This window comes from Lycorma delicatula, chromosome 1 (assembly GCF_047948215.1).
Source record: "Lycorma delicatula isolate Av1 chromosome 1, ASM4794821v1, whole genome shotgun sequence".
In the NCBI taxonomy this organism is placed as follows: domain Eukaryota; kingdom Metazoa; phylum Arthropoda; class Insecta; order Hemiptera; family Fulgoridae; genus Lycorma; species Lycorma delicatula.
Window position 1 is genome coordinate 225,885,314 of NC_134455.1, and position 27,160 is coordinate 225,912,473.

Sequence of the window (27,160 nt, forward strand, 5' to 3'; positions counted from 1 at the left end):
GTGAAAATACCGAAGTACCGTGTCGTTGCCCTCTCCATACTTGTATGTAGAAGTAACTGCACAGACATGGGATTGGATTTTGCAGAGGGGGCATTATTATTATTTATTATAAAGATAAATGTATACTTTGTAAATGGAAATAGCATATAATTTGGTGCTGTTGCTATTATACAATGGTCTTACAATCAGTAGTAACAGAAAAGAGGTAGATTCACTAATTTTCTGTGTACAATAAATTTATGTTATTGAAGAAATCACAAATAGCCCTAAAGTATAGTAAGTAATAAATACTAGGTCCTAATTAGCACCTTGTCTAAGGCAGGATTAGTTGCTGAACAAATAAAAAATCCATATTACACTTTTAATAAAATACATTTTACTTAAAGATAAAATAAAACTAGAAAATTATAGACCTCTAAGTTTGCAACAAACTTTCTACAAATTATTTTAAAGGGTATATGTTTAAAAGATTAAAATTAATCAGCATGAAAGTATGTGTAATATATTAGTAACATGTAACAAAAAAACCAGTAAAGAATACCACAAAAACAAATTGGTTGCTTATGTGGAGAATGTGATTTATAGTATGAATATAGTTAATGGCATGGATTCAGGAGACAATTCTTTAAAGATATTAGTCTTTGAACTGCCTTCGAAAAATTAGAGAAAAAACTATAATGTGTGTATCAAGTTTTTTCTCAAACTACAAGTTTAAATTGTATTTATTAGCTAATATCTGTACCTGAGAGGTAACTATCGTAGGTGCAAATTTCACGATTTTCAAGTTTTTTTTGAATTTTATTTGTATAAAGTTGATATTGTTTAGTGGTAAAATATTGACTCTGCCACTATTTAACTCTTAGAGGTAGGTCATGTGAAAATATTTTAAGTACAGAAGTAACCTGTTATAACTTTCTTTTTCCTGTTTAGCCTCCGGTAACTACCGTTTAGATATTACTTCAGAGGATGAATGAGTGTAAATGATGTGTAGTCTTGTACAGTTTCAGTTCGACCATTCCTGAGATGTGTGGTTAATTGAAACCCAACCACCAAAGAACACCGGTATCAACGATTCAAAAACCTCTTGTAACTAACCTTATAATAGTTTACCTCTACGCATTTTAAACAACTGAATATTATAAGATCATATACGATACATTACCTCTTTAGAAATGGCAGCCGTACTCTCGCTTTGTGGCTTAGTAAATTGTTTGTTGATAATTTTGTGTAATCAGCCTTTGTAAAATATTTGTTTATAAAATGCTAAAGCTTAAAGATTTCGAGCTGAAGTGTGAAAGAGGTCGTAGAATAGTGGACTAATTAAAAAAAAATTAAATTAGTGAATCGTTATTTACTTAGTGAAAAGTTATTTATTTAAAATTTTGTATAATATATTACGAACTGAATAAAACCTAACCTTTAAATAACTTTTGTAGCAACCTGATAATAATTGCGATAAAAATCCAGAACAGTGCAAAGTAAGTGACATCCCTATTGAAGCTCAGGATGATTCTATTGAGTCTCCTTGTTATGACTACTATAAAGATCCTGAATATACATTAAACGATGAGATTTCTGGTACGTCTTCTGACAACGATTTAAAAATTGATCAAGAAAACGTGAAAAAGAAATATGTTGAGCGGAAGAACGGGAAGAAATTACCATAAATAGTTACAACATCTGTAAACAATTAACCCGAAAACGTGTACGGAATCCAGAACATTGGAAGTGCAATTTACGGAAGAAGAAAAATTATCTGGTATATAATATTACTCTAAAACATAAAAAATAGTAACAGGAAAAAATTAAACCGCCCTGCTTACCTTCATGTGAGAAAAAATATCCAGAAAGGTTTCTGATTTAGGAAGAAATGACATATTAGGGGTATACTATTTAAATTCAACAAATGATCAGTGTATCACTATTTTTGATTTTTAGATTTGGTATATGATAATTACTACCCACCTTGTAGTGGCCAAAAGATATTTCTTCATATTTTTAAAAAAAGTTTTTTCTTGAGTGATAAAGTATATTCTAACTCGCCAGTCGGTAAAACCAGTCGTTTTCGTTACTTTTTCCATGAGCTGTAGCGTTCTTATTTTACATCATACAGAGGTTCAAAAAGAGCTTTTTGAAAAGAGTAAAGAAGGAATTCATCTGTGTCCTCAAAATTAATTTTGTTTCACAACCAAATCTTGTAATGTTTACTGAAGTTATGTTTACAAATTTTTTTTTCAAATTTTGGACTCAAAATAAATAATGAAGGGCTTAGGGTAACAGACCTGTTTTTACCTTTTAACTCTTAGGTACTAGCAGTACTTATAAAAAAAATTGGACTGTTACCGAGTGTTCATAAAAAAATGGACACTTACGATAACAATACAGTTATAATATATTATAAAACGACCAGTTGCACCTCACTTTGTGTTATCCCAGTTTCTCTACAGCTAAAATAGAAATTTCAATAATTAGTAAAATTAAAAATAAAATATATCGCATAAAAGAGAAGTTCACTGCTAATAAAATTACTCTATAAGCAAGTGTACATTACCTAACCATAATATTAACACTAGCAACAATTCAACACACCACATTGAAATCAAAACAGTAGCTGAGCCTTCCACAACGTTTACATTAAGGATTACCCACACATTCATGTCCGGTCACTTTCGTGTTTAAACATGAGTTGTGTGTATGAGTCATACTTTAAGCAACAAACTATCTAGAATAGTAGGCCTACATTATTATCTGAAAAAATACATTCTGTAAATTTTTTGGATACATTGTTCATGGTAAGAGGAACGATGTTTTTAGCGGTTCTGATTGCTTCATTACTCGTCAACTCCTTTGAGTAACAAAATAATTACTTTATATGATTTTAAAGAACATAAAAAGTACTTACTGCTGTAAACATTTCAGATTTTTGCCACCTGTCCTACATGTGGTTTTTGGGCCACAAAAATGAGACATTTTCAAAAACTTATGATTTGGCGGCCACTTTTTTAATGGACACTCTGTAACAGTCCAATTTTTTTTATAAGTACTGCTAGTACCTAAGAGTTAAAAAAGCATGCCGCCTGTTACTCAAAGCCCTTCATTATTTATTTTGGGACCCAAAATTTGAATATGTTTGAATGTGTTCTGTATATATAAACCAATATGGAAGAAAATGTATATAATTATTATATATTATTTATTAAACTAATATTATTATCACAGTCGCTGTCAACTACTTCACAGCATCTACTGGGGAGTGGTGATGTCCTCGTTGTCGCATTCATCATCATAATATTAATTAAAGCAATATATAAAAATAAAATGCACAAAAATGATAAAGACTTACTTTTTTACTTAAACAAAAAATTTTCTTCCAGAAATCCTTTTGGAGCTAATTATGCACCTCATCTTCAATAAAATAACAGTGACACTGTTATTATTAATGCCATCCATTTTAAAAAGTTTACAAAATTACTTTTATATGTAGTCAAAAATTTCACATTCATGTTGTGTTTTTCATTTAATATAGATTTTATTTTTTAAATTCATTCTGTTTTTAAATATATCATTACACATCATTGTTTTAAATTAAAATCTCAGTTTCTACAAGCTGTAAAATTTATGTTCTGATATTTAGTAATGGTTAATGACTTTGTATTTGTGACCTGTTTGTATGAGGTGGTTTACCAAAGTAGATTCTCTTTTGTGAGGTACCTGTTTGTGTTTGAAGGTGAATTTATATCATTGTATCTGTGGATGAATATACAATCAGTTTATCTTGATTACCATTTAGTGCAATCACCGCAGCTGCAATTTATACCCTCTTGGGTTGCTATGTCATGGCATGTGTTTTATTAGTTTTATGTATGATCTATGTATTTTATTCATAATTTTAAAAGTAACAAAATTTTTTTCCTGAAAATGTTTGTAGTATTGTATGACTGTTAGTTGATGTATATTGTAAGCCTACAACGTACTGTAGAATTACATACCAACCTTTTTAGAATGAATAATACCAAATTATACTTTGATTATACAAAGATTTGAAATAAAATTATGAACCATAAAACATACCCAGAGGCATATAAAAACTCTGAAAAAATTGTCTTTGTCTCTGTTTCTTAGAAATGATGTGTTGTTCTAATACTTCAAAATTAAAAATTTATGCTCATAGATAGTTTATACATAGATTTTCACCAGAACCATTTCCTTTTTAAAACTACTTTGATCCCAACATTTTCATAACAAATAATAGTAACACCCACCATCCATTTACACATATGTTATTAACTAAATAAAATAAAACATACACTTTTTATTCTTTTTTAAACAACAAACCTCTTTTCAGTGTGCACTGTTTCATCAGGTAAATAATATTATACAATCAAATGATTAAAGTTTGAAGAGATCCTCTCTGTACCCAAAGGAATAAGAAAAACTAACATTTATCAGTTTCTAGCACCATAATTGAGTCTTTAGTTTTAGTTTTTTCCTTAACTGAGGGTAATTTAACTAGACCATTTACTTGTGTATGAATACAAGAGTGAAATGACTAAGATAAAATAAACCAAAGTAATAGATTTTAAAATGTTTTATTCAAATTTGATTCTAATTATTTCTTTTTATGATTGGACTCAAGTTTGAGCATGAGAATAGTGTAGACATTTTACAGCATGTGACAAATATCAAGCCTGCCTGGGATTCAATCCTGAGACTTTCCAAAAGAAAGAGTAAAACAGTATTAATATATCACAGTGACCAGTGTTATTCTTTCTCATTTTTTAACAAAATTCAATAAAAGGAGATTTTCAATTCAACTAATATTTTTTGTAGTTTTTTCTATTTCTGTGTTCAAGCAGTTTTTTCATTAAATCTACCAATTTTTATGATTTTTTTTTAAATTCCAAAGGAAGTCCTTTGGTGGTCTTACTATACATTTTTTCAATTAACTTATAAGGATAATTTTAAAAAAATTGTCGTAGAAAAAATAATGTATTAGGTTGTTGATATTGTTATATTCAAAATATTAACATGCAAAATTATAAATATGTATATATTAGGAAAACCTATGAGGAAAAGATATCGGGATTGAATCCCAATCAGTCTTGCTATTTGTCATATGCTGTAAAATAGTATTAAAGTTTTAAACAAAACTTGCCTAATAAAGAACTTTGCATCTGCTTGCCATTTTTTGCTGTTCTCACAATTTTGGTCTTATTCTAGGCCATAAGTGAAACAATTTAACAATGCGTAAAAATATAAAACATAGTACACTTTATGCAGAATTATAATCTAGGTTTGCTTTCAGTATCAATAGCAGTAGTAAATAGTATTTAATAAATTCACTTGTCATGAACAGATATATTGTTGATTTTTAATATTTCTTCAGGATGCTTCAAAAGAAGGATCTCAAAAAATCTCCAACCTGGAAATCTGCAATAAATGTTCTTCTGTCTAACCACCTTTCTGCAAAATTTGCCTATACAGCTCGCCTTGAATTCACAGATGTCATAAAAGAACAATTTTACTGTAGAAGAGAAGGAATGTCAGTTGAAAAACAGATGGCTGAGAAATTCCCTGTTTATGAAGAAATTTTACAGACTGCTGATGAGAGCATGAAACCTATTTACTTAGTTAATATTATCAGTGATAATGTAGAACTTAAGAGAAAGAGCAACTCTGGATCTATAAAAAGTGCTGGTAAGTAATAATTTAATAAAATAAAGCTTTTTTCTTTTCTTTTTCCTGTTTAGCCTCCGGTAACTACCGTTTAGATAATACTTCAGAGGATGAATGAGGATGATATGTATGAGTGTAAATGAAGTGTAGTCTTGTACATTCTCAGTTCGACCAATCCTGAGATGTGTGGTTAATTGAAACCCGACCACCAAAGAACACCGGTATCCATGATCTAGCATTCAAATCCATGTAAAAATAACTGGCTTTACTAGGACTTGAACGCTGGAACTCTCGGCTTCCAAATCAGCTGATTTGGGAAGACATGCTCACCACTAGACCAACCCGGTGGGTGAAATAAAATAAAGCTACTTTCTTATAATTTTTTATTAGGCACAGAACTTCAAATGTTCATTATTTGCCAGAAATAATTCATCAGTGGCCATTCAACATTGACAATTTGGATGTAGAGGTGAAGAAATAAAAACTTTAAAGTATTTAAAATTATAACAACAGCAATGAGCTAAAAGTAAAGAACTGAAAAACTGCTTAACACGAAATAATAAATAAATCAACTGTTATGAAAATGATTCTTGACTTTTATGAAAATGAGAAATAGCTAAAAAAAAGACCACTGAAATAAGAGTCAGCTTGAAAGAAAATAAAAAAAAAATTATAAAACCAATACCCAGACTAAAAACTTATACTGCAAAAAAATAATATAAATATCACCTTAGTCTGATTAGGTCAAATTGGGCAAGAATATCATAACACATTCTCATTAACAATGACACATTAAATAATAACGTTTAATTTACATTTGCAAAAACATTACAGAAATTACACAGGACCCAACCAATAAGATTCATGAGGGTGTTAAATGTACCATGCTATTTGATTTTTAAGACAAACGTCGAGCTTGATTTTTTTTAAAAACATATTCTGTGGATCTTGAAGAAATAGAGGAAGAGTCAAAAACTTAAATCTAAGATACAGCAATATAAATCTTAATACAAATACAAATTAAACTAACCAAGTTCTATGAGGAAAAGATCCATCAATTGATAAGATACTTTTATTACTTGATGAAACTGGATGGACTAGCCAACCTAACTTGCGTTACAAATTATTCTTAAAAATCTATATATATCCTTTCTCACAAATAACAAGCATCCTAGGACAGGCTTACCAAGGAAAGTGAAATGGTTTCCTCAGTATCATCTTTACGGGATCAAACATGCTGATCCACACCAGCAATGGTAAGGCCATCAATGCAGATGAAATTCAGCGCTGCACATGGTACTTTTACTCTTATCCATCAAAGAGATTGGCTGTATTTGAAAACAATCAGAGAAATTAACGCAGATGATGCCTCTTGTAACTCATGTGCTTTATAAATATTACAAATATGATGTCTATACAATTATCCCACCACATTTTTTTCTCCAAAAGTATAGGAATGTGATTAGTAAAACTAGAAAGAGTGCAGCACTAATACAAAGTGCACATTTGTTTTGTTTGTAGCCTCACTCAGCTCATTGTGTGTATTGGTAACAGGTACTCATTTTTTTTATTTTGTTTATAATGATGAAATGCGTTGAACAACTTTAAGTACTGCTGAAATCTAGGTGATATCCAAAGCAAGCAATCTGTAAAGATTGGAAACAAATATGGTGCTACACTAATTAAAGAGTTGTATTAATATCTTCAAAATGGCTTAACTTCTTTTGAGAATAACATTCACAATGTGTAGTAATAGTCAGGTCATCACAAGCCAAAGTGCATCATCATTAACTATGTATGCAATTTAATAGTGGATAATTATTGACTGACCATTCAAGAAAGTGCAAATGATTTGCATTGGTTCTAAACAAATAATTTAAACAGGTGATTTGGGCACGCACAGAGTGACCATACAAAATCTTTGCCAAAGCTGCTTTTGCATAAACAGATACAAAATTCATTTTGATGCTGCCCAGTACAAGCTGTAGCATGCCAACAGTGAAGTCTGAGATAACGATTGATAAATGTTAGGTATGTGAATACAACCCAAACACTAAGACTTCAATCATCGAGTGGATGTCAACTTCATCCCTAAGGCCAAAATTGCAATACATGGGAGTACCAAAGTGAAAGAAAATGAGAAGGCCAACTGTCAACAAATAGTACTTCTTGGAAGCTCCGAGTTATCTTCATGATGCAATTTGGCACCGATCAGGCCTGTATGAATCACTTAAATGATAAAGGAATGATATCAAAAATAATTTAGAAATAAGAGGAAGAAAAAAGTAAAAAGAAATGAGACTTGACATGCAATGATGTTTGGCTCAGAAAATAAAAAAGAAGAAAAACCCTTTACATATATAATCATTTAATAATATTTCCTGTTATTTACAAGTAGATTAGAATCAAATCATTTTAGGACCTCCAATTGTACTTGATCTCTCACTTGCAATATCAATCAATATTCAAACTTTAATAATAGCCTTCAACTATGCTTACTACAAAAATACAAATGCCTTCTTAACAGATCTTCATTCTCTGTACATAAGCTGCTCAAAATATTATATTTATCATAATAGCAGAAGAAAAACATTAGAGTAATCTGTTGATCATCTTTTAAAACATTAAAGTGTCTAATGGCAAGATATGGTTTGATAATTTCTTCTTCTTTTAGCCTTTTTGCTCTTCTTATCAATTGTTTAATTGTTAATTATTTCTGGTGACTGACTGACTACTTATCTTCATTAAGAAAACTCTTGCTAAAAAAATTTTATAAATTAAAAATATTTTACACATATCAATTAAATCTGTCGATTTCTTCAACTGAGAGAGTTTAATTAAGGATATCATAACAGATGATAACATTTGCATGTGTACTATTCTCAGGGAGAACCTCTTTAAAATTATATTCAAAGAGTGGAACCCACCTTCTCCATTACACCTACCCTAACTCAGAAATTTTAAATGGCAATGGTAATATTTAATTACATTATTTGACTACACAGCATTATAACATCAGTTAAACATCGGAAAAACCAATAATAAGGTACCTACTTCTTTGCTGGCAGCATGTTGAAAAATTAATTACCTTGTTATAATAGGTTACAATTTTCTGCCAACTATTGACATTTTAATTTCTCTGATAAATTTTTGGAAATAGTTTTCTTTCATATTGTATGTAATTAGTGGCAAAAAGTATTTATTGTATTTATTTCATCATGTTTTATTTAAATTGTTGTGTTCTTTAAAATTGGCTTTTGGTTTGTGTTATTGTTCTACCATTTGGCCTTATATTTTGTGTCTCTAATAAATTTGTCTTGCTAAAATGACTTACAATATGGAAGAAAGGACTGAAGTAATTTTTACATACGAAGAACAAAATAAATGTGCTAGAAGAACTACCCAAGTGTTCAATAAACGACATCCAAATACTGGTACTTTTTTCAATGCTAGAGAAACCTAACACCCATACTTTTAAGAAAAACAAACAATTTCAGACCTAATGCTTTTTCAGTAACACTGTATCCCAACATAAACTAAAAAAAAACCACATTTTTAATCATAACTTCAATACTAGTGAACGAAATTTTATTTTATTTGTACCAAATTACATGTCATTCAAAGGGCCTTCCAATGAGGTGTCACAAGCTACATCGTCTCATTTAAAAAAAATAAGTTTTCAACTCTTGAAAATGTAGAAAACATTTAAGGGTGAAATGTTGTGTTCGTAATTTAAAAAATAATTTTCACAACTTTAATCCACAGATTATGATTATTTTTTAAATGGTTTACAAAGAAATATCGTGTAATTTTATATTTATTTTTGTTGGACTGAAATTTAAAAAATAATTTTCACAACTTTAATCCACAGATTATGATTATTTTTTAAATGGTTTACAAAGAAATATCGTGTAATTTTATATTTATTTTTGTTGGACTGAAATTTAAAAAAGTACTATCCCAAACAGTTTTTCACACCTACCAAATGAAGGGGTGGGTTAAAATTTTTGAGTTAGGGTAGGTGTAGTGTAGGGTGGGTTCCACTACTTTGAAAATAATTTTAAAAAGATTCCCCCCGAGAATAGTATACATGCTTGCAAACAGAAATACAATGGGACTGATAGCTGCTGAATAATAAATGTGGTAACTTTTCAAATTATCACTTGGTATATCTGTAAAAGATCACTTGGTGTGGTATTATTTAAAACTAATGTATATGACATACTATTGTTATTAAAAGAATAAATTTTTATATTGAAGGTATGAATATTAGTGTTCCAAGTATTACTTTATACAAACCAGATGGATGCTCATTCAACCACAGATATAATCAGAACCTTCACTAATACTACAAAACAACAAAATCACTCTTTTTTAACTATCTTACAGGAACAGAACACATATATATGAATATATTGACAAGTCCAGCTTTGCTTGATAAACATTTAATCCCTGGTTGAGGCATTTTAAAAGTCATCAAATAGAAAAAGAATACCTGATCCGATACACTGGTACAATCACTTCCCCCAAAAGTAATACAAATACCAGGGAAGCAATTTCAAGAATCCCCACATCCTTACAACAAAACTAAAACATTAACTGAATACACAAACAATTTAAGAGTTTAAATATAATAAGATATCATAAAACAGCATTTAACAGCAGTCATCTTTAAAGTTATACAAAGATCCAGTAATTCACAAACTGGATAAAATTATCTTTTAGATAAATATTAAATTTTTTTATAAAAGAAGGGAGTTTACTATATATTTTTAATGCATTGTAAAGTGGAAAAGTTTCAAAAAGGATTATTTATAGTCTGGAAAGTTTAAAATATTAGCTTTATATCCAGTCATATTTGTGTTTTGATGATGTAGGATAAGAACAATATTTTTATTTATTTATTTTTTTTTTTTTTTGAGGATAGCTGTCATGAACTCACTATAATTACAATATCTCACAAATCTTCCAATAGCAATATTCAAACAAAGATTTTATATTTAGCAATTTCAGTTGCAATCTCAGGATTTCCTTGGTCATCTAAAACCATATTAATATTCAACAGTTTTCAGTTGCTTACTGCATAGTTTATATGGAATTAATATCTGAATTCAAAATTTATTAATTATTTCAAAGAACATATCAGTGAACCAACTCATTATCAAATGAATGATTTGGCATTCCTAATTGATAAAATTCAATTCATGAAAGGCTCCCTCAAGTTCTAATTTTGTCTTGCTGCACAGAGTTGCTGAATTATCCACAAACATGACTATTTTAGAAAAGTGAATAATTATTAAAAGGTCATTTATAAAGATAAGGAACAGGATAACTGGATTGGAGCTGCATCACTATTGTTTACTGCCCAAAATCTCAGCTGAATTTTATTAATAATAATCTTGCTCTATCATCTATGACTCAGTATCACGTGCCTTAAATAAGACTAACCTCCAGGACCACTGTTAGGTATAACTTCAGAGGATGAGATGAATGACAATTTTTGTAGTGTGTAAAAATGCCATGCCTGACCGGGATTCAAACCCCGGACCTCCAGATGAAAGGCTGAGACTCCATGCACCACTCACACCACGGAGGCCGGCCTTAAATAAGACTTGCGAATGTGACACTACACTTTGTGATCTGAGCAATCAAAGTGTTTAACAAAATCAAAAGAAATCACTTGTGGTTGACTCTGATTATGAGGAGCTGAGTCTATGTTATTGACAAGATCAAATACAGCATGATTCTATACCTGCACAAGTGCTAAAACCAGATTGGCTCTTTATTAGAATGCTATTTGAATTTAATTACTTCAAAAGTAAATTGAATATTAATTTTTCATTTAGTTTTAGTTCTGGCAGACAAGATGAAAATAAGGTATTAATGATAAAATATATGTATTTAATATCTTAGCATAACTGATTACGTTATGCAAATATTTTATTTTGCAGGTAGTAAAACAGCAGTCATGCTACCAGCAGAAGACAGAAAAAATAGCAGTGCAAAATTTTCAGTTAGTAACTCTACGATTTCTAAAAATATCAAAGATGAGTTTTTGGCAAAATATATACACCAAGTGAAGAAATTACTTGAAGCAGAAGACCAAATGAAACAGACGTGTGTACCACTTTGTTGTATAATTTAATAAAACAAAAAAATTAATATAAAAACAACAAAGTAAAATCATTTTTAAGTCTAGTTATATGCTATTTTCCTCTTGATCTGATAAAAGCAATAAAAGATAATCATCAAGATTTATGTTAAGTTTGAACATTATGCATTATAACATCTTTAAGTCATATTATAAATGTCCTTCTAAAAAAGTAAATTGTACAGTAACATGCAAATTAATTCAAACTCACAAAAAGTTTTTGTGTCTATGTTGCTTGACCACTCACCCATTCTTAAAGTTGTCTTGTTACGTAAGGTGACGCCATGCCACACTGCCAAAAAAGTTGAAAAATTTTTTTCGGAAACAAAACATAAAGTTCTCCTGTGGCCTAGCAACTCCCCAGACTTAAACCCAGTTGAAACTTTAGGCAAAAGTCAAACAATTACATTCAAAAATGGAGTTTACCACAAAAATTGACCTCATTAAATCAGTAATATTAGTATGGTTTCATGATGAAGAAATCAAAAGATGTGTAGAGCACACGTGTTGAATCAATGCCAAATTGTGTATATGAAGTGATTAGGATGACGTATTAATAACTAGAAATTTACAAATTGTACAGGTATGATTTTTTTCTAAAGTTAATTTTTAATAAATAACATCTGTGTTTGGATTAATTTACTTTGCACGCCACTATACATTATTTAATATCTTCTTAGAGAAAAATGACTAGCCAGAACCAAATAAATTTTGGTCTTGTTTAATGAAATAACAATAGAAATCAATTAACTATCTAAATAAATCATTAGCCTTTAATGCTGTCTCATGAATGGTAACTAATGATAGCACTATGTACAGACCTGCTTTCAATCAGTAATACAAACTTGACAAACACAGTTGTGTTAAAATTATTTCATTAAAATATTTTGTGTTTATTTCTTTTAGAATGGGAAATAATCTATAAACTTCTTTTTCCAGTGAAATTTTTTAATTTAGAAAAATTGTAAGTTAAAAATATGTGGTTTACATATTGAAGGCAAGTTGTTCAATAGTTTTTTTTTTCATACAGTCAACAGGTTCTTCGTCATCCTTCTGTTTAGAATTAACAAAAGATTTTGTTAATACTAATATTATTATTGTTATTCTCCTGCAAGAAAGCTTCAGTTTGACATAAGTGTTGTAAAAATTATCCATATAATTCAAATGTCAGTATAAGCAATGGGAGTAACTCAGTTTGAGCATAGTAAAAGAAAAAAAAATAACAATCAAAAAGAATTTCAGAATTAATTTAAATTAGTGTATAAAATTTTCAATTAGTAAAAAATGTAAGTAATCAACTTATCTAAGTAATCTAAACTTGTTTGTTTTTTGATAAATTAATTTCAGTACAAAACTGGGGGAGCAAAATGTTGTATTGCTCCTTTAAATTAAACTTTAGGGTTTCCATTTGCAAGATGAAATTTCAGTCATTATGGAGAAGATAAATGAAGAGTTAAATTTATTTCGTTTATTCTGTAGAAATAGCCCTCAGTTAAACAATCATTCAATTAGTAAATATAAAAAAAATGTTGAAAATCGTGCCACTATATTAATGCAAATACTAGAGAGTATAAATTTCCCCCTTTTTTAGGCCTAAAGAGAATTTCTTATCAATTCTGAATTGGTATGCAGAAAACTATGTTAATATAGCAACATAATTCTGCAAAGTTTAGATTTGGTATACATTAATGCATTAAGTGTCCCATAACATATTGTTTCAGATCACAATAAACTTTTCAAGAGAACCCATTCTATCTATCTAAGCTACAACTGTAAAAATCTGATCTAAAAATACCTTGAAAATCTGATATAGAAATACCTTAAAAATCTAATCTAGAAAATCATCAAAAATTATTTTCATCACTTGGCAAACTTTAAAGATCAGAAAAAATTCTCATAGAGGTGGTTTTTGAAAGCCTTCAATAATTGATAAAATTTATATAATTGAAAACATTATTCTGAAATTTTTTTTGAAATATCAATAGTTTTAGAAAACTGTCAATAAACTATTTCAAAATTATTTGGTAACTGCCACTTTTAAAGTAGAACCTATGCAGGGGATTATACATTTTTTGTAAATCACTCCATTACCAAAGGATAGTCCTTCAGGATCTCATTTAGATTTATGAGAATTTATATAAATTCTCCTTCAAAGGAGATATTCTAGCATATTTTTTGTTGACACAAAAGTTTCACTTTAGTACAGGATTCTCAGCAGTTTTCAAAAAATATGTTATTTCTGCTCCCAAGGGATAAAATAGTTTAAAAATTATACTGACTGAAGGATTTTTTTATAACCAGAAAATATTCTTTAGGTGGATACGGTCGATATTGGATTTGGTTGGCTGTAAATTACGAGGTTTGTAGATAAAGTAATGAGATTAGTTTTTTTGACAGCCAAAGTGGCAACACTGTAAAGTTACTAGTAAACATATGGTTATATGAACAGCTGATTTATATTAGGTATTAATATTTTTTTTTTTAGTTTATTGTTGCCACGTGAGCCGTAAACAAATTTTTCGTGAACGAGTTTTTCTTGTGCGTAACAAAAATGAGTGACACTAATTATGAGCAACGTTGTACAATCAAGTTTTGCGTTAAACTCTGTGAAAATGCTACTGAAACTTTTTCAAAATTGAAAAGGACGTATGGAAATGACACTTTGTCACGAGCTTTTAAGTGATTTAAAGCATTTTCAGATGGCCGGGAATCAGTTGCGAACGATCCATCCTCTGGAAGACCATTAACGTTAAAAATTGACGACAATGTTGAGCGAATCAGAGACTTGATACGGTACGACCGGCGATTAACTGTCAGAATGATTGCAGAACAATTGAATTTGAACCACACCACAGTCCATCAAATTTTTATAAACGAATTGGACATAAAAAATTTGTGCAAAATTGGTCCAAAAAAACCTCACAGTTGAACAGAAAAACAACAGGGTGGAAGTGTGCCGCGATCTTCTAGTGCGAATTGAAACTGACCCTGATTTTCTAAAAAAATGTTATTACTGGTGATGAATCTTGGATATTTGAGTACGACCCAGAAACAAAACGGCAGAGCAAGGAGTGGCACACTTCAAACTCAACATGTCCCAAAAATGAACAAATCAAAACCATGCTAATTTGTTTCTTCGATAGTAATGACTTTGCCCATAAGGAGTTTTTGCCTACAGTACAGATTGTAAATCAATATGTTTACCGAAAAATTCTTGAATGACTGAGTTAAAGAGTTGCCCGCGTGAAACCAGCCATCAAAAGACAACGGAATGTTGCATCTTGACAATGCACCTTGTCACACTGCATTCTCAATTAATGAGTTTTTGGCAAAGAAAAACATTCCTGTAGTTCCTCAACCAACTTATTCACTTGACTTAAGTCCCTGCGACTTTTTTCTGTTTCCGACTGTAAAAAAACACCTTTTGGAACAGTAGAAAACATTTTTAAAAAAATTTAACCGATTATCTGAAGGATATTCCGGTTTCTGCGTTCCAACACTGTTACGAAAGGTGGGAAAACCGTTAGAAGTACTGCATGGCTTCCCAAGGGAACTATTTCGAAGTTGTTAGAGTCCATGTATAATTGGATTGTAAATAAAAAGTTTTTCTAAACCAGTCTTTATTTACAGACCTCGTATATTTTAAAATAGTCATTTATTAAAAATAATGATTGTACTTAGTTCTTAGATGTTTTAGAGCTTTTATATTTTAGAAGATTTCAAAGTTTTGACATAAAAAGAACAATTATTTAGCTTATTGATATTCTTATTTATAAACTGCCCTTGTTCAATACTTTGATGAGGTATTTTTATTTGATTGTTACTTTTCTGAATTGTTTTACTTATGACTATTCTCTCATGAGTAAACTACCAAAACACAGTTAACAGATAAATTAAACTTACTAAATTAATACCAAAAATCATTTTTTGCGGGATTCCCGCAAATTCAGTTTGTATTTAATTCTATAATTACACAAAATCAGTTGTTTTTTTTAAATTTAAAAATTGCGAAAATTGTTACCGTTTGTAATCTTGAAGTTTGTTATGGACGAACACGCAACATTGCTGCCCAGTTTAATGTAATGGAACTAATACATTATATATATATATATATATATATAGAGTAGCAAATGTTATGTTAAATTACACTCATAGCACAATTTTTGTTTCTTAACATGTGATACATGAAACCACTCTGTGTTTTAATGCTGAAAACTGTAGTCAGAACCTTGCATTTTGAAAAATTCCAAAATTTTAATTTTGAATTTTTGCAAAGTTCAGGTTTTATGTGTATGATTATGCATCATTATACACAAATGTTTATTTTATATTATTACTTTATATTGCTCAGTATATATTTTTATCTTTAGTAATCAGTTGTTTATCATGAAACATTAACTTTGTCATAATACAAACATCAGATATCATGATACCATATCTCACTCTGCTGAAACTTACCAACAAGACTCATCATGTTTGTACAATTCAAAACAACACAAAGCTTGTTGGCTTTGTTATCCTACTGCTTTTAATAGTTCAATCTCTTTAGTCATTGTGATAAGTGTTTTGAGTGAACAGTGAAGTCTCATAATATATTTGGTTTACCTATGATTTGGTTTGAACCAAAAGATCATTTAACAATAAATATTGCACTCTATCCTTCATTGCTATCAGCACTGAGACCTCTAACTCATGTGAATCCATTCCCGTTCCCAAGATTCCTATAAACCTGTTTCATGAAATCAATGGTGAAGAAGTGGCCATTATGGAAGAAGGCGGCAACCATTATTCAAACTTTGAATTACTCTCTATTGAATCACAAGGTGAACTATATGACTCTGTATGAGATTTAATCTTATCAAAATATCAAGCTGAACATCTAGTCTCAAAATTGCAAGGTTGAAATTTACTAGATTTTTTTCTCAATACTTTGCTGAGGAAAACTACTTACTTTACTGTACAAATATTGATGAGCTTATGAAACAAGTAGGGCAAGTTCATAAATCTGAGGGGCATCTTTTCATAGATTCCTTCAAATATAGTTTAAAAGCAGCTCTGCTTCACAATAGTAATAAATATCCTTCTGTACCAAACTGTTATGGAATTAATATGAAAGAAATGAATGATGTTACAAAACTGTTTTTGAAAAAATAAATTATAAAAATAATAATTGGAACATGTGTGGAGATTTAAAAGTAAAAACTCTTTTTAGAGATGCAATAAGGGGAATACAAAATTTTGTTTTATTTGTGAATGAAAGCCAAGCTAGGAATTAGCATTATGTAATAAAACAGCAGAAGAAATGTGAAAACTTAATACCTGATGAAAAAAAAACATTATTTATGAGGTTCTATTTCAACCAAAAAAAAACACATTTTTTATTGCCCTTAACTATCAAACCAGGATTAGAAAATTTTATAAAAACTGTGAAGGGCAGTCAAGGATTCTTGTAATAAGATAGAAATTCCCAAAAGTAAGTGGAAAGATTTAAAGAAGGGACTTTTGTTGGCCCAAAAGAAGGGAACTGGTTTGAGATGAAATGTTAATGCTATGTAAAACTTGTTGCTTAACAAGTTTAAACTTGCAAAAGTGCAACTTTTGTACTTGCAAAGTTCTGGGTTTCCATAAATCACCATATCTGCATATTGTAGACAGAACACACTCACACAGAAGGGGAAGTAATATATCACTAAAAGTCAATTTCCTGCTTTCACATTGGATTTCTTCTTAGGGTAGTAAGTGATGAACATGGTGAATGTTTCCACAAAGGTATTTCTGTGTTTGAAAACTGTTACAAAGCAAAATTGAGTTTTAATACAAGGGTTGTCTGAAAGTTTTGAGCCTCAATATGAAGGTGGCAGCACTCGTCAGCGAAAGTTAGGGAATGTATTTGCGCATGCATTGGAAGGTACTCGCTACAATTTCAGCCATTTTGGACGCACAGTTGTTGTTTGATAATCATTTGAGTAACTCATTGTAAGTGTTTTTATGATAATGGAAAAAATTAAATATCGTGCCGTGATTAAATACTTGTATTTGAAAGGCAATACGCCTACGCAAATTCAAACCGAGTTGGACGCTGTTTACGGGGACTCTGTCCCATCATTTGCCACCGTGAAAAGATGAGCAGCTGAATTTAAACATGGTCGTACCAGCTTGATTGATGATAAGCGTTTGGAACGGCCAAAAACTGCAACCACCACCGATATCATCGAAAAAGTTCACCAAATGGTGCTGTACAACGGACGAATTAAGGTTAGAGAAATAGCAGAGGCTATGGGTATATCGAAAGAACGTATTTGTCATATATTAATTGAAGAATTGGATATGCGTAAGCTATCTGCACATTGGGTGTCATGTTTGCTCACTTTGAACCAAAAACGCATTCGAATGAACATTTTCAAGACCCTGCTGGACCAGTTGAAGCAAAACGAGTCAGATTTTTGTGTAGATTCATAACTGTAGATGAAACATGGATCGACCACTACACTCCTGAGACGAAACAGTCAAACTAGTGGATTTCAAAGGGTGAACCTACTCCGAAAAAAGACGATTTTTGTGTAGATTCATAACTGTAGATGAAACATGGATCGACCACTACACTCCTGAGACGAAACAGTCAAACTAGTGGATTTCAAAGGGTGAACCTACTCCGAAAAAAGACGAAGACGGCTCCATCGGCCGGGAAGGTAACGGCGACTGTTGTTTGGAATAGTAACAGAATTTTGTTTATCGATTATCTTCAAAAAGGTAAAACAATAACGGACCAGTATTACGCATCATTAATTGACAAGCTGAAGGCAGAAATTCCAAAAAAAACGGCCACATTTGAAGAAGACGAAAGTACTTTTCCATCAGGACAATGCGCCTGCTCACACTTTTGGCTAAAATTGACGAATTGCACTTTGAATTGGTTGACACTCGCCGTATTCATCAGATCTGGCTCCAAGCGACTTTTTCTTGTTTCCTAACCTTAAATTTTCACTTTGAGGAAAGAGATTTTCATCGGACGAGGAAGTTATCGCATACGTAAACGCCTATTTTGCGGAGAAAGACGCCAGCTACTATTTGGAAGGGTTAAAGAAGTTAAAGCATCGCTGGAAAACTTTGACTATATTTGACAGAAAAAATATGTCTTTCTGTGTTAGGCTCAAAACTTTTCAGACAACCCTCGTATGCTACCTGACTATTGTTTATAATTAAAGGTGTACTCGAAGCTACCTACAAATGGAGAGCATTTACTGAGAAGTTTTAATGTGTATATGACATCATTATAAAGACTTTTAATATCCTGTTCATTTAAACTGGGAGATCACAGATTAGTAAATTATAAATTACTAAATTTATAGATTACATGTAAATAAAATTTTCCTATCACAATGCAGAGAAAGGTATCACATTTAGAGGAACATTAAAAAACTCATTTGTATATCAGTGTTATAAATCATATTATAATTTTGTTAATTAAACCAAATGATTGTACATAATTCTGATTTATAATGACATTAATTTAATTTATATAAGTACATATAATTATATCTCATTTTAAACAGCAAAATTGGTGATAATAACAGTGCATTAAGTGATAACGATACCAAAGTTCGTGCAAAACTTATAGCAGTGTTTGTGTGCAACCAGCTAAGCGGTCCAGATCCTAATTTTCCTTGTACAAGTCATTACATTAATCTTCACATTCAGCAACTAAAAGTAATTTAATTATAAATTTTATCTTTGTTTTATGCTAATTGAATGAAATCTTATTAATAATAAATAAGTCATAAAGAATTATTTTTGTACCAAGATTTTATATCTGTGTTTTAACAATGTATGTATGGGTGTAGTGTAGTTCATGTTTTAAATGTGACTATGTTAATTTTTTTAGATTGAAGCTTTATTTCACTGTTTATTTATTTATTTCTGTGATTGTTTTTTTAACTCTTGGGTTAAGTATGATAATTTTTACATACGCTGATGCAAAAATAATCGCCGTTTTATAAATTTAATAGCTTTGATAAGTTAATTTTAGAATATTTTAATAATTATTTATTCATTGTTTTCTTCAATACGTGCAGGATTGCCTTGTAATTGCAAAGGGTCCGGAAAATAACCTGACGATTTTTGAAGGATAATAATTAAACTGTGTTTCGTACTATTAAAACATTTAATATATCAAATTAAAGATCAATTTTTGCAATTTATAGTGAATTACTTAAATAGGTTTTTTTAATTTGAATATTATGTTGTCCAAATGTTTTCCATTACTCCTCACACATTCACTTAATCTCATTCTAAAATTTGACATTGCTCGCTCAATCATCACTTGTGGAACTGCTTCAATTTCTCGTTGAATGGCCTGTGGTTTCTCGTTGAATTCTGCAATTGACTGTGGTCGACTACTGAAGACTTTATGTTTGAAATACCCCCACAAAAAAATCACAAACAGCCAGATCAGGTAAACGCGCTGGCCAAGGAATGTCGCCAAATCGGGAAATCAAACGTCCAGGAACGGTTTCTCGCAGAACATCCATTGCGATTCTCGCCGTATGGGCGGTGGCATCATCCTGTAGAAACCAAATTTCATGACCTTGAAAGTCATGCAGTTTCGGTCGCAGAAATTCATTCAACATGTTTACGTATCGATGAGATGTTACTGTTACTCTGCGATTTAACTCCTTAAAAAAATATGGGCCAATTATGCCGAACTTTGAAACCGCGCACCACACTGTAACATATTGACTGTGAAGTGGTTTTTCAAGATTTGCCGTGGAATATGCGAAGCCCAATAACGGTAATTTTGTTTATTCACAAATCCTGACAGATGAAAATGTGCCTCGTCATTTAAAAGAATAATGGCATCCTGGTGGACATTTTCGAGGATGACCTCGCAAGCTGCTTTGCGAGACGCCTAATCATTTGCATTAAGTTGCTGCACTAACATCATCTTATAAGGATGGAATTTCAGGTCGGCATGAAGAATTCGTCGTACTCTTCGATCAGAAATGGCTAGCGCAGCAGCATGTCTCGCTGCTGAACGTCGTGGAGACCGCATAACAGCTAATCATACATCGTTAATGTTTTCAGGCGTTCTTACAGTCCGTTTTCGTACTGTTGGTTTCATTTTTAAAGCAGACGATGTGTTCCTAAAATTCTTCACCCACAACAATATCGTATTCCTACCAGGAACAGATGCGTGTCGATTTAAATTGAAATGTCTGCGAAATAAACGCTGTGTTACAATAACCGAGTCATTATTTTTGAAGTAGGGTTCTATCACAAACGCCCGTTGTTCACCCGACCACGAAATACCTACTACTGAAATAGCATGAACAGACCTGTCGATGTACAACACTCTCGCCTTCTCATTGACAGTGGTGCCAACATAACAATTACTACAAAATCGTCAGATTTATATGCCGGATCCTATACTAGTTGTTCACAATACGTTTGATTTTAATTACATACTAAAACAAAATTACAAAACGCAAATAAAACATAATGATCAATATATCCTAAAATGAAACAAAACAGAATAAAATTCTACACAAATTCCATAAAAGATTAATAGATACCAGTAACACAGAATTCACAAATGAGTAGATGAAACTTGCTGAAAATAATATTTTCAAATTTGCAAGCATCAAATGTAAAAACAATCAGATATATGTTAACAGTTAAGACTCACTAAACAAAATAAATTAAAAACAGAATTACTAACAAAAAAAATAGAAAACTAAACATAAAACAAATAACAGGGTCACAAAACAAACCTTTAACCACATTTACAATTAAAAAAGGAAACTGAAATCAAACCTCAGAAATTTAAAAGGATCAAAAAGAAATGAAAATATCAAAAGAAACAGTTCAGGGCAGAAAAATGTTTAGAAAAGTGGTGCAAGATTTCCAAAAGAGTGATAAAAGAAACCAACTGCATCTGGTCAGAAGAGAGAAGATAGTGTCAAAGCGAAAGAACGAACTATTGAAAGACGAGAAAAGAATTGCCCATAAGAAAGAGAAATGAATACAAAATATTGTTGCCCGTAGTCCTCAGTTAACCAAACTAAACAAAAAAAACACAAAAGCAAAAATAAAGATCATTAAAAATAGTAAAAAATAAAATAAAAACAATATAACTGCAAAGAAGACAACAGCAATGCTATTATTGTATTGATAGCTAGCAGATAATAAAACAAAGATTTAAAATTCACACCGCCATATTATAAAATAGCTAAAGTAAGAGATAAAATACTTATTTTATAAGAGTAAGAGTCTGCAGAACTGGATGGAACGGCGAAGTCAACGATCTACGTTTACAGTTCTGAACATGACCTAATCTACCGGGTTGGTCTAGTGGTGAACGCGTCTTCCCAAATCAGCTGATTTGGAAGTCGAGAGTTCAAGCGTTCAAGTACTAGTAAAGGCAATTGCTTTTATACGGTTTTGAATAAATGATACCGGAGTTCTTTGGTGAGTAGGTTTAAATTATCCTCACATCTCAGGAATGGTCGAAGTGAGACTGTTCAAGAGTCATTCATACATATCATCCTCTGAAGTAATACCTGAACGGTAATTCCCGGAAGCTAAACAGGAAAAAGAAAAGAATCTTCTAAACATAACCTAACCCAAAAGTGAAATGAAAATTAGAAAAAAATTAAAAAATAAGCATGAAAACACATTATATTTCAGTTCAATTAGATTTGTTATAAAGAATATAATCAAAAAAACCTCGAATCTTGTTAGATAATGTGGTTTTCTTCCATTTGATGAACCGCGGGATTCGATATGTCACTTTTCCCTTAAAACTATGGCTTTACGAATCGCGCTGCCAGGTAGCAGTACTTGATAGTACTAGGTAGCGTACAAAAAATTGATAATGTACTTGAAATAATAAAATTTAAAAGAAAATATACTACAAAAGAGCATTTATTAGTAAATGCTCGTGTAAATGAAAGTGCTGAAAATGAAACATTTTTGGAAAGATTTGGTATGAAGTGAATGATGTGATTATCAACAAACAAAAAATTGACCGAGAAATTGAAAAAAATTATGTTTGTTTGTTCTAGAAAGGCAATAAATTTTAATAATAAATCCTTTACAATCAGTAATTAATAAAAAAATAAATAAATAAATAAAAGAATAATCTAACAAAACGCATGATATCCAAAAAAAATTACAATGAAATTGTAAACCACACGGTAAGAGTTTCGTACATATCATTTCTTCCGCTCAAAAAACAAAAATTTCTGTAATATAAATAAAACTGTTTTTAACAAAATGATACTGACATCAAAAAAGGTTACACTACATTTATATTATCAGAATCTGTTATTAATTTAGAATTTTGTAAATTAGAATCATTTAGAATTTGTCATTTATATGTAATAACGCGTACAAATCATATTTACAGAAATAACACAATTTTTATAATTATTCGTTGTTTAATAGATGAAATCGGGCCAGTAAATTTTGTAACAAATTTTTATAATTTTTGCTTATAATTTCTAAATATTGTTTATTATCTATTATTGTATATCTATTGTCTATTTTTAACATGTCTATATTTAACATGTACTTTTTTTTAATTCTAAATTAATAACAGATTTTGATTACAGAAATGTGTAGTCTCTTCCTTTTTTTGATATCAGTATCATTTTGTTAAAAACAGTTTTATTTATATTACAGAATTTTTTAACAGAAAAAATATTTGTTAATACAACTAGCTGTATTAAAAAAACTGTAACAAAATTAGGTTCTGCAATCAAAGTCAATTCCTTTCATTTTGACCTGATATAACACCATTAAGTTTTATCTACACTACTTAACAACAGAAGCTATTGCCTGAATTCATGTAGCAAGCATAATATAAATTGTCAATGATTAATCTAAGTTTCTTAGCTGCAGTATTAGTTAACATATTAAATATTCTTATCGCCGAACAGTTATTTTTTGTTTGTGTACTTCTTTTCCTTGTTATAAACAAGATTTCGTTATACATTATTATTAATTTTATATTACCATCAAACTCTACAGATGTGCTTGACACTTCATATTAAAATTCCTTTCTTAACTCAGCTCCAAATTCTAATTCAACAAAATCGGAAATACAGAACTATTTAATAAAACAGAATTTATCATTTGCTATATTCATATTGACAATAGAGTTATATGTAACAATAAGTGAAATACAATAATCAATCTTATAAAATGTTTAGTTTTAAGATGATCACACTATCATCCTGAACTGAATCAACTAAATTACTATCAGGTTCCTAATGATACTTCCATGTCAATATACAAAATTCAGAAAAGTTCTTGTATAAAAAAATTTTTGAGAATAGTTTGAAGTGTTTAGATAGGAAACCAATATGTGAACATCTAAAAAAAGTGTATAATATTATAAATGTTGATGATGAATCAGATTCTATGGATAGTAAAGAAATTTATGAACACTTAAAAAGTAATTATTCCTCTTGTATTACTTAAAACAATTGTATAAATCATAACAGCTGTATTTACAATGACTTTCTTCAAAATATAATGTTTACGAAAGAACAGGTCATATATTAAGGCCCTAAATTTAATTAATTTTAATTTTTGTTAGGTAATTAATTTACTATATAAGCTTAAAATTATGTAATGGAATATGAAATAAATATTTTGAATCATATATGGCAAGCCTGACCTGGAATTAAACCAAACACCTTCCAGAATTAATGCAGCAGAAGATTACTAGAGTATTCGTTCTGTTAGTAAAATTTAAAGAAAGATAGAAGATAAAAGCTGTGAGATGAACAGCTGATGGGTGTTAAGTATTACCATAAATAATTTTTTTAAAGAAAACTTTTATTCACTTTTACTACTTTTTTATTATCTTTCTAAAAACACCTATGTGGTGATGACTGTTTTAAGTAAAAAATTTTGTCGGCCTCTGTAGCACAAGTGGTAGCCTTTCATCCGAAGGTTCTGGGTTTGAATCCTGGTCAGGCATGGCATTTTTACATGCTACAAAAATCATCATTCATCTAATCCTCTGAAGCAATACCTAACAGTGGTCCCAGGGCTTGAAATTTTTTTTTTAATTTTAATTAAAATTAAAATTCAACCTTAGAGACAAGTATTTCATTAAATTTTTGAAAATTTATAGTACAGACTAGACTGGTAAAGCAGTGGCCATTTTTAAAAAAAACTTGTCAAAAGCATATTAAAAAGAAGTAAAAATAAGTGCACATATTAATGTAATTATAACCATCTGCAATTAATAAATTATTCATTACTATCAATTTGTCATACTTTAGAATGGTGAGTTAAATTATAAAATTACAAGATGAACTGAATGCAAAATAATTTTTAAAAAATCATCTAATAACATTATAACTAAATTTAGTGTTATGACAGAATATTATTCATTATCCAAGTATTAAATTTAGTTGATAGTTTGAATGTGAAAATAATGTGTAAGAGAAAATTAATTAGATGTGACAGCAATCAAATTTCCCATTTGGCTTATCGGAGCTGACATACTGAAAACAGTTTGAATCATAAAAAATGTACTTATGCAATATTTAATTTAAACAAGTCATTTCATACACATTTAAAATTTCAAACTTGGTTTTTTTGTTTGCAGACAGAACTACATAGTAATTTAATTCCAGTTGGAATGCTTCGAGCCGGTCTTGCCTTAGAACGTGCACTTCTTTTCAAGGTGCTAGCGGATCAGGTGGGACTTCCATGTGCCTTGGAACGAGGACAATGTAGTCAAGCTTGGGTTGAAGTTTGTTTACCAGTTCTTTCACCACCTCCATCACCATACTTACCGACAACCCTTCTCAAGCCCAGTCACATTGTAGATCTTCTACACACACCTGGAGCTCTTTTACAGCTCGGTTCATATGCAGCAAACAAATACTCTGTTAGCCCAAGATTATCTGCATATGACAACATTGATGCACAAAATTTTTTAAAACATTAGAAACTTTCATTTCTGTTTTGATTTACTTTATTAATCAATTCAAGGCATAAGCATAAAGAAATCCACTGGTCATAATGCAATAAAATGAGCTTATTTAATATTTATACCTTTATTTTCACTTCTTTGATTTGAAACATTTATTTATTAGCTGATGAGCTGTTTGTATATTATGTCTGGCTTGAAAACTTATGAATCAGTTATTTTAATCCCATTATTTCATTGATGTAATGTATATTACTTATTTCGCTAAACTTCTTTTAGTAATATATTTTTGCAAAAAAGAAGAATATATTTGCTAATTATCAATATATTTGATAATTAGCAAAATTAATGTTAAATAATATTTTCTCATGCCTAACATTTTTTTAAATATAGCTTTAAAAATTTATCCATCATTGAAATTTGTAATCCAATTTTTTAATCTTAAAGTCAAATTTTTGTATTTAAATAATATCATATTATTTTCATAAGTGTTGTTATAAAACTTTCATCTTTGGAAGAATTAAAACTTTTACTAAAAATTAAAAAAAAACTGTTATTAATTTATATTAAATAATAATTTAATTAATATTAAAAATAGGAAAAAAACAAGATTTAAGTATAAGATATATATACAACGAAAATTATATTCAAGTATTATATAGTATGTCTGAGAAGGTATTATATATGGTATGTACATCTAGACAAATAGAGTTCTGTACTTAGTACATATTTTAACCATTAATATATATTTGTACTTGAATTATTTACCCAGTGGCAATAGACCTGTTTGTGCACCATCATTCAGAACACAGAGTATTGAAATTATGCATTTCAATGTCCTCCTTGACATACTTCAAAGCATTTCCAGGGTTACAGTATGAAAGACTCCATACTGATATGAAATTATTTATTTTTTGTTATCAATAAATGTTCACAAAATGTATTCATTATCAGTGGTATTGTTTGCCCAATGCGTTGCTATTTGTGCATTCAAACACATGTTTTTACAGTTTTTCACTTTCTAATTGCATCTTGTTTCAGTTGTATAACTATGGCAGATGTGTGAATGGATGCAATTAGGCCTCTCAAGGTCACATAGGTGTTCACTCACTCGAGCAATTACATGTCGTGTAAAACTGTGAGAAGAAGAATTCCTACTGTTGTAAAGAAATTAATTCTTAGGAATTGAATACAGCACGACTTTCAAAATAGTAGTCAAGTTAATTGTAGGGAGTGGTACAGGATTTCTCAAATGTACTACTACATATTATACATGTATAACTCAATGAATGGAATGAAGAAACAGCTAAACCAGAAATATTCCCACTGTTAAACATATATGTAACAATTATCATAGAATTTACTGAAGTTGGTTACCTAATAAA

The 27,160-nt window shown here is 30.2% G+C and overlaps 1 protein-coding gene across 2 annotated transcripts in view; it reads left to right on the plus strand.

Annotated features, from left to right (window-relative positions):
• LOC142318258 (armadillo repeat-containing protein 3) overlaps positions 1–26,035 on the plus strand; it is a 78,352-nt gene extending 52,317 nt beyond the window's left edge. Inside the window, exons 7-10 of one of the 2 annotated variants that reach the window (XM_075354821.1) lie at positions 5,387–5,697; positions 11,628–11,793; positions 19,381–19,534; positions 25,449–26,035. In XM_075354821.1, coding sequence (XP_075210936.1) covers positions 5,387–5,697; positions 11,628–11,793; positions 19,381–19,534; positions 25,449–25,793 — 976 coding nt within the window. In that variant the 3' untranslated portion in view covers positions 25,794–26,035. The remainder of the gene's footprint in view (positions 1–5,386; positions 5,698–11,627; positions 11,794–19,380; positions 19,535–25,448) is intronic. The other variant, XM_075354822.1, reaches the window with a different exon arrangement.
• The last annotated feature ends 1,125 nt before the right edge of the window (positions 26,036–27,160 follow it).